Genomic DNA, 12833 nt, shown 5'->3' on the forward strand with positions numbered 1-12833 from the left:
CAGTCCGAAATGCTCATTTTTATATAATAATATCCAGTTGACTGCTGCGCGGACTGTGCTGCATGGCCCGAGATGAATTGCGGCGAGGCGGGTGTGGAAGCGGGAAGGAGGAACCGATCGACTTACATACTCGAGTCAAGGCATGTGACTAATGCTCCTCGATCTGAATCTCGGCCTGCCACCATGATTACTATCAGGCTTGCAGGAGCAACGAAGTAATTCTTCATCTTGCAACAGCGGTCTCTGTAGCGAATAATTGAACATACTGGCATAGCAGTATATAGCGGCATATTTATGACGTTGAGCGGGGGCCTTACATCTAAGTCTCATTACATGGATTAAGCGTCTGCAATGCCTGCTTGCTAAGAGACACCGGCAAGCATGTCGCAATCAGGATAGGAATCGACATAATTATTACACCACTCGACACATGCATGTAGATGTTCCTTGCGACTGAAATGCATCCAAAGTGCTCGCAGTCTGCCAGTGTGTGTATCACTGTGATCCAACACTCCGATTGGAATGCCAGTCAGATAGAGGCTGTACAGTTGAAAGGTGCACACAACGGAGGTACACTATCTCATCTTACATTCGAGCCTCCGAGGCCAGTACTTCGCCTCGTCGCTCCTAGGTTCGACGACCCCTCTCCTCGGTCGTCCGAACTGGACGTAAACGCAGAACGTCTCGTTGATCCCCACATAGACGATATGCCGCCAGCTGCTGGAGACGAGCGGAACATCCGATCGTGCTCCCAGTCATACGCCGCCGGATACGCTCGTGCAGGCTCCCGCTGGGCGCGATTCGCTACATGGTTCCCGAGCCAGCCTAGAGCAGCTCCTGTCCAGAAGCCCGGTCGCCAGCCGGCCTGCGCATTCGTGGCGGATGAGGCCGGATATTTCGTGTATGGTGGTGGGGGATCGTTGTTGTGGCCCGGACGGTTTGTTGAGCCGGAGAACCAGCCAGAGCGAGGGCCGCCACCAGATGGGCGAGGTCTTGTCCCTCCCGAGGTGCTTGAGCCGGCGCGGCTCCCCCAGCATGACTTGAGGAAGCTGTACAAGATGAAGAGGAGGCAGGCTGTCCAAATCATGTAGAAGAATATGGCGGACGGGTTCTTGTAGGCAGCTGCGCGTCCTCCGGTCACATTACGTCCACACAGAAGAGGAGATATATACTTGCCTTCGAACCAATTGGATATCCGTGACGGGAACCGGGGCTCGTCAGGCCGACGCAGGGCGTCCGGGACCCGCACGAGGCTGTATTCGAGGGAGCATGAGCCTTGGAAGAGCCCAGTCAGCCCCATCGCGACGGCACGACCAGTACCAAGACGCACCCTTCAGGACATACGGATCTCCAGGCTTGTTCCACCCCTCGCAGGACACCTCGACCTGACCAAATCGCAGCGCCTCCGGCAGGTCGGCCTCACACTATCCCGTAAATGCGATGAGAGGATCGTGACAACCGTTGCCGCAGCCGCAAACGCACCTTCCAGTCCACGTCCGTGCCTGACCCACCGGCGTTGGTGCACCGCACGGCCTCCGGCTGGTACAGGTTGCATGGTTTCCCAACGCATACGAGCTGCGAGATAGGCTGCCCGCGGCGCGAACGGGTAAGCGCGTTCTTGTAGAACGTCAGTGACGAGATTCGGTCGAGCGCGACTTTAGACATGTGCTGAGTAGAGTGGAGGAGTCGTGTAGCAACGAGCGGCTTGGGGCCACAACCTCGTCCAGAGAGAAGTCGGAGTCTGGTTCTGGATCAACGGAGCAGAGACTTGGTTGGCTTTTTTGTTCGTGTGCAGCAATGTACAATGCACCGTAGCACGGCGTGGACTGACGTGGACTGTCATGGTAAATGGGTGCCAGAACGTGTTCAAACGTGGTTGAACGACGTTGGCTGCTCTCCACAGTTGGTCACGTCCCCGGATATAGAAGGCGTGGATCAAAGGAGCCAGTACATAGGGCGTGAGTACCGTACATACTGACATTGAAATTCACGCGGACATGTTTCTGTATCACACGGGGAACTTCATGAGGCAACCCGGCCACTTCTCCATGTTAAGACAGGTAATATAAAGGACAGTAATGTGATTGAATGCAGACCGTACGTAGATATTCTATATATACATACAATAGTAGGATTAGCAGTAAAAGGGGATAGCATGTGAGAATCATCATCGACGAAACCAGCTCCGATACTTTACACAATCAAATCTAGGCCCGCGAGCCAGAGCCAGAACTGGAGCCAGAGCCGCTTGCTACGGGTACAACAGCGACGTTCACGCTCGACTTGTTGATATCCTTGCTGACACGCGACCGCCCGCGTTCGATCTCGCTGTCATCGCGTCGCCTTGAGAGCTTGCGGCGTGTTTTGGTGCCCACGTCCGGCCGAACCATGCACAGGAGTGCGAATGCGACGAACGCAAAGCTGCCCGCGGCGACGAAGATGGCCTTCGGAAACTGCGCGACGGTTGCGCTGTATACAACACCGAAAAGCAGCGGCTGGAAGGGCAGCAGATTAGTCTCGTTCACCAAGTGGCATACTATTAGCGGCGCGTACCCCAATAATCATCTGCCCAGTTGTGCGGAGCATCGCGAACATGCCGAAGAGCTTTCCGCGGTTGTCCTCGCCATTCATCTGCATGATGCACAGCGCGAGGCTCTGCAGTGCCGGATCCACGCCCGCACCAAAGCTGCTCAGCGAGGTGAAGATGGTAAACATAGCCGCGCTGGAGTCTGGCGCCGACAGCGCAACGAGAATATGCGAAAGCAGGTCCACCGTAAGTGAGGCGCGAAGCAGGTTGAAATCGAAGCGCATCTCAGCAGCGATCTGTGCTGGCGTCTGGGGTGGCTTCTTGCCCGGTATGGCGGCCACCGCGGTAGCGGTGCCCGGCGGAGGCTTCGGCTTGAAAGTCAAAATGATAACTGAAACGCCGTCAGAACATGCCGTCCAGCAGTATCGTGATCACTGACTAGGCATCAGAACAAGCAGATACAACGTTCGTGCAGCACCCATGGCCGAGATGTAGTAGCTCAGCTGAGAGGTGTATCAGCAAGGTGTCTAAACAATCATAGCCGGGCGCACCTGCTCGGCACCCCAGCCATACATGTGCTCTGCATACAGATACTTGAGCTGGAAGATACCCTGCAAACAAATAGTGAGGTCGGGAAGCACCAGCATCAGTGCCAAGACCTGCTTACAGTCGAGAGGGCATAGACCAGCAATGCAAGCGCCATCAATGTGAGTCTATAGTCCCGTCGGGTACCGCCACCGGGCAGTTGGACCTTGCGTGGTGCTAGCAATGCAAAAGGACCCAAGAATCCTGCCATGAAGCCATGCTTGCCTCCCGATGTCGGCGTCGAGCCTTCCGCATCAGAGACTGTCTGTACCTCCTGGCCCGGCTTAGCCTTCTTCTTCGGCGGCTCGGGGAAGACGAACAGTGCGAGAAGTACGTTGACCAGTGAGCAGGCCGCGCTCACGTAGAACACCGATGTGACCGTCTGTGCGGGCCCGTGGGCGCTTGAGTGCGCGGGAGACGAGAAGATAGGATGTCTAATGAGGAACGCGCCAATCGCTGGACCAATTGACAGGCCAAAGAACGATACCCCGGTAAAGCGTGAGAAAATCTGCGCGCGCGATCCGTCCGAAGTGCAGTCCGAGACGTAGGCGTTTATTGCCGCCTGCAGCGTCTGCCAGCCGCCCAGCAGCCCTTCGACCATGGGCGATATGATCAGCAGTTTATGTCCGTGCGATGCCCAAATGCTGTGTGGTGTAGAGACGAGGATAAAGGTCAAATCCCTGCAATATCGTCCGTCAGCCAGTATCAACACAAGCTCAAAAGTGTACAAACGTCAAGAAAAGACCCATTGTAGCCGCAGCGAGGACCCGAGTGCGACCGTGCAGTTCACCGAAATGGCCCCACCAGCCGGTGGTTAACGCAGAAAGCACGCCCATTGTGAAGGTCATGATTGTCTGCAATCGTGCTGCACCCGACTGTACGGCAGGATCCTGTAAGCACCGCTTGGACGGTATGATGCGCGGGTCAGGTTCGCCGTCGTCATCGCCATCGTCATCGTCGGGCATATCTTGGGCAGTGAAAGTGAGTGGGAGCTCGTCTGATGATCTAGATGTGTCTAGGTACGGTCTATGCAAATATGACCCTGTAGGGTCGATGTGAAGAGGGGCATGGAATGTGTCTGAACCAAGGAAAGTGATATTGGCCGATGTATGGTCGTACACATCATGACCATAAATAGCATTGCATGATAGTTGGGTAAAGATCTCGACTCGAGGACCGAGAGTCATTCCACGCTATAGGTTGAAAGTAAATACCAAAGAGAGACAAATGTGAGTGCGCGTACTTACGACAATTGAGGCAGTCACGGAGAAAGGCACCAGCCTGAAAGCGGATTGAAAGCGTCAGTATTAGGCTCCAAATGATAGCAGGATGACATGCTCTGTCCATCAGTGAGGACCGTAAAATGTGCAGACGACAGAACAGTGAGATATATCATCATGTGTATATGGCAGACTGAAGTTTGCCTGCCATGTAGATGCGTCATGTGCAATTATGAGCTACGTCCGAAAGGCACGCCTGCAGCTGACACTCCCGATGTAGATTATGCGAGTTGTCAGACGTATCCACACTTTGGATATATACGAACTTGTCTTAACAGTCATTCAGTTATCGCCGTCCACAGCAGACTTGGCGAAAGGACCGCATGGCTTCGGCGCAACACATGGACGTACACGTACACGGCATAGGTACAGTGGGACAACCCCTTCAACTGCGGTTTATCCTCAGCTGAAGAACTGGTATAGCACCTCGCACCTCATTCTGTCGGAGCATATCATGTCTCTCTTGACAGTGTGTGGCGTGTCATCACACACGGTTCTATAATGTGTCCGCGACACTTGAAATAAACCCAACGACTTGTTCATTGCCTTTCGGCGCGTGATGATATTGAGTACCATCGCCGCGTCGGCAGCCGAATGGATCCGTTGGTCAGCTCAGGAATACTGGGTCGCATAGCGATGGTGTGTCCTTGTATGCGTTTCATCCACTCCCTCAGGGCGCAGCGCCCAGACAGTAGTGTATCCAGAGCTGAATTGCCTAGTCACACGAGCCCGGGGACACCTGGAAGTAGAGTCATGCGTGCTGCACTTACCAAAGTGGCCTTGCACGATACCATTTCTTCTTCACCCGCTTCTGTCCTCCGTTCAACAGAGGTGTCGCCTCATCGCCACCAGTTTGACGGGAGTCTATGATGGAATGGGCGTGAGACATGGCGCGCCCAGCGTTCTCGTCGGTTGGTAGCCTGGCTCGCGAGACAGAGGTGTAAACAGAGACAGTAGAGGATCCTATAGGGTCAGTCGACTGGAAAACAGAGTCGTCCTCCATGACTGAAAGAGAGTGGGGAGAGTTGTGGATAACATGCGGCAAAGTACTAGTACTAGTACAGCGTGGCTTCCCCGCCGCGGCACTAATCAATTGACTCGTCAGCCTGGCCCGTCGTTCCGTTATTTGATAAGATAACCGCCACCGAACACTATTAACTCACGGAGGATGTCCGGGCCACGGAAAACTCGAGAGCAGAGGTTTAGCCTTACAGAATCGAGGAAGGCGGGAAGAGCAAGAGTAGAAACACTTGCAGTCGGTTGGAGACAAATAGGATGATATCAATAAGAGGCAGTACAAGTGATATCTATGCCTAATAGTTCCTTGCCTATAAACTCCGAAAGACCTGTGCTAATTTCGGACTTTGAATTATCTAACGCGGCCAACCGTGACCGGGGCGCGAGAGGCGCCACCGCCGTCTTGCCTCTTGTCGCCATCCCCGACATGGACGTCGACGACGACCAGCAGCCACCAAAATTCACACTACAACCCACAAATGCACTCGCAGGGCCCTCTTCGACTCCAGAGCTTCCGCCCATGTACCTCCTGCCACCAGGTCTCTGCCAAACGTTCTCCATGTGCCTGCGAAACTAACCTTGTCTATCGTGTCATGTTTGCCTCCAGGCCCACCTCAGCGCCCCCTCCTCGCCAGCACGCAGGACCTCATATCGCGCTTTCAGCTTCTCCCTGCGTACAACAAGTACGTCCGACCGTACGCCCCGCCTGTCGGCCAGCCTTCGATCCCCAATGTGGCGGACAAGGGCAAGGGCAAGGAGAAGGAGGCGTCACCACCCCCAGGAGCCACGCCAGGAGCGGGTGCGGATGGGGAGGAGGAGGTGGGAAAGGGAGAGAAGAAGTGGAAGAACACATACAGGAGTCTCATTAAGGGCATCCCAGGTGCGTGATTTCTGACGCACAGGTATCATGCCCCATCGCTCAATTATTGATCGTTACTCTTCTACTGTCCGCTGTACCAGGAAAACACTCCATGAAGAAAGACGACGTTGACTATCTGACGATGATGATGCAAATACCGCCCAAGCAGAAGATTGCCATAACGCCATTCGACCTGCGGACACAGCGCGAGGCCTTCTCTGTCAGCCTAGAGGGTTTGAAAGGCGTATGGCTGCACTTCACGCATGTGTACTGGCTCCGAGCTGACGCTGTGTTCAGTGGAACATCAACGCGCTTGTGGCAGAGTCTCCGCAAGCTCGTGAAGACCGCAAGAAGCGGGTGAGTCTATTCGCCCCCTCTACGATTCCAGCTCGTCTTCATGCGTATAACGACTTCAGAAAGAACTCAAGAAGCTTGCAAAGGCGCAAGGACAAACCATACCACTGGCACCGGGCATACCCGCCCATCCTACGATGTCGACGCCAGCCTCGACGCGCACTGGTACACCCAAGCCTGGTGTAGTACCCATGCGCCCTGCAGCGACCACAATACCGCCGCAGAATGTCAACCCTAGTCAGCCGCGCGGGCGGACACCCGTCGGGATCGGCACGCCGCAGTCAATGCCCACTCCGAGCGCGAGCGTCAGTATGCCTACGCCAGCGGCGACTGTTGCGTTCACGCCCGGACGAAGTACGCCGACACCCTCACAGGCGATCATCGATCCGGCCGCACCGAAGCGGGGCGTCAAACGGGAGCGAGAGCACTCCAGTGATGCAGTGCAGGGCGTGAATGGCACAGCAGTGCCAATGGGCATGACATATGGCGCCAACGGACATAGTGCTAATGGGAACGGGAATGCAACGCCGATGGTGGCTGGCGCGAAGGCAGGCAATGCAGGTGTGCGACCCCGGCCGCTGAAAAAGCAGCGCAAGGTGTGTTTACCTAGCCTCTTCATTGGCATTGATGAGTTCTCATCATCAGCACCCAGGACATCAATGGACAAGCGCGAGAGATGCCTGTCCAACAGCCGACACCGCACGCATAGCAGGAGTCTTGCTCCCGCCAATAACTGCCGATGAACTTCCTCGATTCCCAGTATCCTTCCCCTACACCCATACTCATACGAGTTCGCAGCCTCTCTGTCCAGGTCTCCCACGGAGACCTACATCGAGAGTGCAAAGTTACAGTATCGCCGACGGCCTCCGACGCTGGCTGACCGATGCATGAACCCCATGACGGTTTTCTCGAAGTGCTCCGGCTTTTTAAGCGTCACTCGACATATCCCCGGTATATCTGCTCATCGATGTACGATACTTACGTCATACGAGCCGTCGATGCCCCCAACCGCAATCCTCATCTACCCGGCCGATTCTCTCTACGCCATTCCTCAGTCCAGCCTGCATACATTTCTACTGACTGTCACGCACATCCTTCATGAACTGTGACTCGGCGCAACCCTCCTGCATCCGTCTCGAAAGGTCCTCGAATCCTCATTTGGTTTGACTGTTCTGCAAGTCCTGCGCATCGATGTTATATCATTTACAGTAACGTACCATAGATCCAAGCTTATTTTCTGTGTATCTGGTTATCATGAGGAATGACGAGTGGTTATTTTTTTGCGTTGCGTCCATATCTGAGCCACCGGGGCTGGAAGCCGACCATGACCCTGTTCTGTGGCCTTCATGCACCCTCTGCAGATCCGGAACAATGGTTCAGTTCAAGTACGGGACGAGCAGATGTTGGTGGTGGCGGACAATTGTGGCTGAGACATCTTGCTTTCATCTAACCACCATCTTAAGCGGTCCTCTGTGGAACTATGTCTGACCTTTATCGCTCGGCATTACAAGCTCGCATCTCGAAGCTACCTATGTTACCGCCAGAGCCAGATGATGACGACGAAGAGGCAGAAGCAGCCGATTCTCTAGGATCTCTGCCCTCCGGCATAGGGCCTGCACCAATGCAAGTTTAATCTTAAGTCTGCGCAGAGGGGGCATGGGATCATAGTGACTTGTTGGCGCACCTCTTGGGTGCAAGACTATTTTCCCGTTGGGCATCTTCTAATGGGCAAGCTCATTGGGAGAGCATGTCCAATGGCGCATTTACCACGAATGCAGCATGATCTCTTCACCAAGAGACCTGGAGAGCTTAAATCCTTTCACTAGTCTTGTATTTCCCCCTCCCCTCCGAGTCTGAACCATATTAACCTTCTCGAAGGCCCTCACGCGCCCCGCGGTCCGCCCGCAAGCGTACTCCAAACGTGGATTTTGCGCCCATCTCTGCTGCGTCCTTCTTCGAGCAGGCTACCCAGGTTGCCGTGCCCGCCTCTGGGCTGGACGTCCGTGCGTACTATACCCCGCCGCGCTTCGCAGATGGCACGGTCATGGTGTGCCACCACGGTGCGGGCCAGTCGGCACTCACGTTCGCATGCGTCGCGAAGGAGGTGACCGACATGAGTCGTGGAGAGTGCGGTGTCCTCGCGCTGGACTGTCGGGGACATGGTGAGTATATCAAGATGCGAGCCCAGACGGCGGGCTGATGATGGCTATAGGGAGGACAGTGCGCACGAACCAGTCCGGATCGGCTGAAGAGGACTTCGCCATCGAGACGTTGACTGCAGATTTCGTCAACACGATCGAGGCAATCTTTCCAGACCCCACCACGGCGCCGACTTTGCTGGTAAGCATATATCCGGTACAGTTTCTCAGCGGGCCGTGACCTGGAACAGCTAGCTGGACATAGTCTCGGCGGCTCAGTCATTGTCCGTGCATGCACACTTCTTCAAGAGCAGAAGTACAAGATTACTGGTGTCGCAGTTCTCGACATCGTTGAAGGTTAGTGAACTTCGAAACACTCAAATATCATTGGACTAGACGTGTACGTTGGACGGACTACAGAATTCACTCTTGAGGCTCTTCCTATGATGAACAATCTGCTTGATGTACGTCCAGAAGGATTTGACAGCCAGGAAGCAGCGATCGAGTGGCAGTGAGTAGTATTATCTCAACAGCGTCCTTTTTAATGCCTGTCACGGCCCCAAACAGTGTGAAGACGAATGCAATCCGTAATCCACACTCCGCACGCGTGTCCGTCCCTGCGATAATCAAGCCCGCCCCAGACGATGCTCCAGTAGGCACCCCAGCGCATGTGTGGCAGGCACCGTTGAGACTTACTGCGCCATACTGGACTAGTATGTCACTGCTCATTTCCGCGACGTTAATCTGACCTATGAATAGGTTGGTTTACTGGCTTGTCCAGCAAGTTCCTGTCAGCTCGTACAGCAAGGCTGCTCGTACTCGCGGGCACCGAGCGGCTTGACAAGGAGCTGATGATTGGTCAGATGCAGGGGAAGTTCCAACTGGTCGTAATTCCTGGCGTAGGCCACATGTTGCAGGAGGTACGCAAAATGCCTCGCTGAATTTAGATAGTTGACGGATGAAATACCAGGATGACCCAACGCGATTAGCCGAGGTCCTCGTTGAGTTCTGGAGACGTAACGAGCGTGTCATTGCAGGAGTCAAGAAGGTGGGAGAACGATGAAGGTAGATGTACGATAAAGCATTCGAAAGCCTGTTACTGTACGGTTACTGTACAATATTTTTGGATATACTCCAGCAACTCTATCGCACAGTCGCCTCAACCCGCTTTTCGTCCTCCTCCTTGCCTACCCGGACGGGCAGACCAGAAAACTTGGAGCGGAGCGCCTCGTATTTCCGCCTCTGCGCGAGTGAGACGCTTGGCTGCACCTTCTCCAATGCTGCGAAGAAGTCGTCGACAAGCACCTGGACTCGGATCTCCTTCGTCGGGCCGCCGTCCATGCCACTTTCCTCTAGGGCATCCAGTGTACCCAACGTGCGCTTGAGCGCTACAACGCCTGCTTCTCGCACTAGCGCTGCAAGGTCCGCTCCGCTGTAGCCGTCGCATTTCTCCCGGACAAGGGTCTCGATAGCTGCCCTAGCTCTCGCCGCGCTATCACCAGCATCACCCAGGGGCACCTTGCGTGTCATCGTGCGCACGATCTCTGTGCGCTCGCTCGCCTTGGGCAGGTCGACGTACAGCAGTTTATCAAGTCGACCTGGACGGCACATAGCCGGGTCGATCATGTCTGGGCGATTGGTTGCTGCAATGACATAAACGCTCTTGCGTGCGTCAAGCCCATCTAGCTCGGTCAGAAGGGTGTTGACGACGCGGGCGGAGGATTCGGACTAAGAGGGGTACGTGAGTTAGCATCAGCGAAAATGTCATTGGTGTGGCACATACCATGTTATCATCGCGGCGAGGGACGAGTGCATCCAGCTCATCAAAGAATATTACACACGGTGCAGAAGCACGAGCGCGAGAGAACACTTGTCTGACTGCTCTCTCACTTTCGCCTACATACTGTGGAGAAAACCCTACAATCAACATAGTAATGAAAGGGAGGGAGACTCAACGACCAACCTTGTTCAGCAGTTCAGGACCCTTCACGCTAATGAAGTTGGCTCGCGACTCGTTCGCCACAGCCTTCGCCAGTAACGTCTTCCCGCACCCAGGTGGGCCCCACAACAGCACGCCGCACGCCGCCTCGATGCCAACGGCACTGAACAGCTCCGGCCGCTTGATCGGCTGCACGATTGCCATGTGCAGCTCCTCGCGCGTGCCATGAAGCGCTCCGATATCCGCCCAAGTGACGTCCGGGACAGTTGCGAAGCCCTCGCGCTTGGAGGATGGCTGCACCTGCTTCAAGGCGAGTATGAAATCTGCTGGCGTGATGCAGAGCGGGGCGAGTTGTGCCTCGGTGAGAGGATCGGGATGAGCACGGAGAAAGTGAACGATGGAGCTCGCAGCTGTATGCGCGGACAGGTCTACCGTGGAGAATGGTACCGCCTTGGGCGCATTTTGTGGTGCAGACAGCTGCGACGCTAGAGGGATGGATGCAAGCTGTGGTGAGTCAATCTGCATAGACGCGTCTGCATCGGTGGCGTTTGCTTGCGAATCGACGATATCTGGGAGGATGAGCGTCCCCTCCGATATCTGCTTGAAGATGCGCTTCACAGCAATGATACCAGCAGCTCCCGTAAGTGCTGTTAGATCGGCCCCAACATATCCTGGTGTCGCCTTCGCCAGGGCTATGTAATCGAATTCTCCCTCCAGCCGCAGCTTGGAGCAAAGGACGCGCAAGATTCTGATATAGTCATGAGCAATAGCTCGATATTTCACAGTAAAGACATACTGGGCTCGTGCATCGTCGTCTGGGACACCCATACTTATCTCATGATCAAAACGACCTGCACGACGCAAAGCCGCATCAAGCGAGTCAGGTCGATTCGTTGCACCGATCACGACAATAGGCTTGTTGTCCGTCTTATCCCACGACATGTCTATAAAATCTCAATGTCAGGTGCTGACTGGATAACAGTGGTTCGAGTTACACACCATCCATACAAGTGAGAAATTGCGCAACTATCCGGCGCTCCATTTCTCTCTGCGCACTCTCGCGCTTGGGCGTAATTGCATCAATCTCATCAATGAAAAGAAGACAAGGAGCCACTCGCTGTCCCGACAGCATAAGTCAAGGACAAGGAACGCTCGAAGTGCTACGACTATGCTGACCTTCGCTTCCTCAAAAGTGTCCCGAAGAGTTTTCTCGGACTCGCCCGACATACCAGAAACTACAGAGGGCGCTGAGATACTGATGAACGGTACACCAAGTTCCTGCGACACTTCAGTGCCTACACAACATCCTAATAGACGACAACATACCCCTGCGATAGCATGCGCCAAGAGTGTCTTCCCACAGCCAGGGGGCCCGTGCAGCAATACTCCCCGTGGCGGCTGCACTCCCGTGTGTATGTAAATTTCGGGATGGCACAGCGGCATGGCGACGAGTTCGAGCATTTTCTCGATGCACGCATCGACACCCCCCAGGTCCGAGAGACGCATCGTAGGGGGCGAGTAATCCTTCGCCGTCGAGCCCGATGCATTGGACAGCTTCGCTCGCTTATTGCTCTCCTCACCCGCCTGACGCCGTAGTCGTCGTTTGCCACTCGTTGTACTAGTGCGGACATCGGATACTGGTGGATCAATGTCCTGAGCTTGAGGTGCGGTAGCAGAGTTAGATGCCTCCGGTTCTTGCTGCTCAACAAGAGCATTTGGTTCCACCGGGTCGGTCATAGGAATGGACGGAGGCAAGCCGGGCGCGGATGCAGATATCGGGGCATTCAAGTTGATTTTCGAGCGACGATGCGTCGACCATAAGCCCTGCATTGATTTGTTCAGGGCATTCGAGCCCTACCTGAGTGCTGATGAGTTGCTGGTACCTTTCGAAAAATTCAAAGACGCACTGAGATCTCCATAGTTCCCCTCCCGTTAGCGCAGTGTATGTGTTTGATCTGTTTGATTCGCCGCTAGTTTTTTATTCCGTGTACTGAGGACCTCGCGGTTCTGGTCGACAGAAGTATATGTAGTTGCAAGCAGTCTGCGGTCACGAATGGCCTCAAGTTGTAAGTAGGATACAGGGCGCACAACCGCACCGCGATCGAGCATATCGGCATTCCCCGGAATTCCAAGT

General features: G+C 54.7%; 5 protein-coding genes across 5 annotated transcripts; 2 read left to right on the top strand and 3 right to left on the bottom strand.

Annotated features, from left to right (window-relative positions):
* Positions 1-494: 494 nt before the first annotated feature.
* Positions 495-1789, bottom strand: POSPLADRAFT_1071301 (hypothetical protein). Its single transcript, XM_024482436.1, has 4 exons — positions 1483-1789; positions 1331-1424; positions 1177-1275; positions 495-1122 (listed from the first exon to the last, which is right to left on the bottom strand). The coding sequence occupies exons 1-4, from the start codon at positions 1663-1665 to the stop codon at positions 581-583; spliced, it is 918 nt and encodes a 305-aa protein (XP_024335885.1). The 5' UTR covers positions 1666-1789; the 3' UTR covers positions 495-580.
* Positions 1790-2053: 264 nt separating this feature from the next.
* On the bottom strand, positions 2054-4525 carry POSPLADRAFT_1173348 (hypothetical protein). Its single transcript, XM_024488228.1, has 7 exons — positions 4360-4525; positions 3845-4305; positions 3195-3792; positions 3079-3138; positions 2967-3030; positions 2554-2918; positions 2054-2495 (listed from the first exon to the last, which is right to left on the bottom strand). Exons 2-7 carry the CDS (start codon positions 4297-4299, stop codon positions 2208-2210), a joined length of 1830 nt encoding a protein of 609 aa, XP_024335886.1. The 5' UTR covers positions 4300-4305; positions 4360-4525; the 3' UTR covers positions 2054-2207.
* A 1311-nt stretch (positions 4526-5836) lies between these two features.
* On the top strand, positions 5837-6801 carry POSPLADRAFT_1101792 (hypothetical protein; the record flags this gene model as incomplete). Its single annotated transcript, XM_024483219.1, has 5 exons — positions 5837-5948; positions 6017-6289; positions 6370-6533; positions 6566-6625; positions 6685-6801. Coding segments are annotated over 5 exons (726 nt in total), but the record flags the coding sequence as incomplete, so codon positions are not given.
* Positions 6802-8102: 1301 nt separating this feature from the next.
* Positions 8103-9823, top strand: POSPLADRAFT_1049226 (hypothetical protein; the record flags this gene model as incomplete). Its single annotated transcript, XM_024479691.1, has 8 exons — positions 8103-8249; positions 8532-8784; positions 8835-8962; positions 9012-9117; positions 9181-9271; positions 9328-9473; positions 9520-9680; positions 9731-9823. 8 exons carry the CDS (start codon positions 8103-8105, stop codon positions 9821-9823), a joined length of 1125 nt encoding a protein of 374 aa, XP_024335888.1.
* Positions 9824-9842: 19 nt separating this feature from the next.
* POSPLADRAFT_1184796 (hypothetical protein) lies at positions 9843-12553 on the bottom strand. The gene is made up of 7 exons (XM_024489101.1): positions 12026-12553; positions 11876-11977; positions 11699-11816; positions 11496-11643; positions 10724-11447; positions 10544-10663; positions 9843-10488 (listed from the first exon to the last, which is right to left on the bottom strand). The coding sequence occupies exons 1-7, from the start codon at positions 12527-12529 to the stop codon at positions 9904-9906; spliced, it is 2301 nt and encodes a 766-aa protein (XP_024335889.1). The 5' UTR covers positions 12530-12553; the 3' UTR covers positions 9843-9903.
* Positions 12554-12833: the final 280 nt, after the last annotated feature.

The sequence above is a fragment of the Postia placenta genome (assembly GCF_002117355.1).
Source record: "Postia placenta MAD-698-R-SB12 unplaced genomic scaffold POSPLAscaffold_13, whole genome shotgun sequence".
In the NCBI taxonomy this organism is placed as follows: domain Eukaryota; kingdom Fungi; phylum Basidiomycota; class Agaricomycetes; order Polyporales; family Adustoporiaceae; genus Rhodonia; species Rhodonia placenta.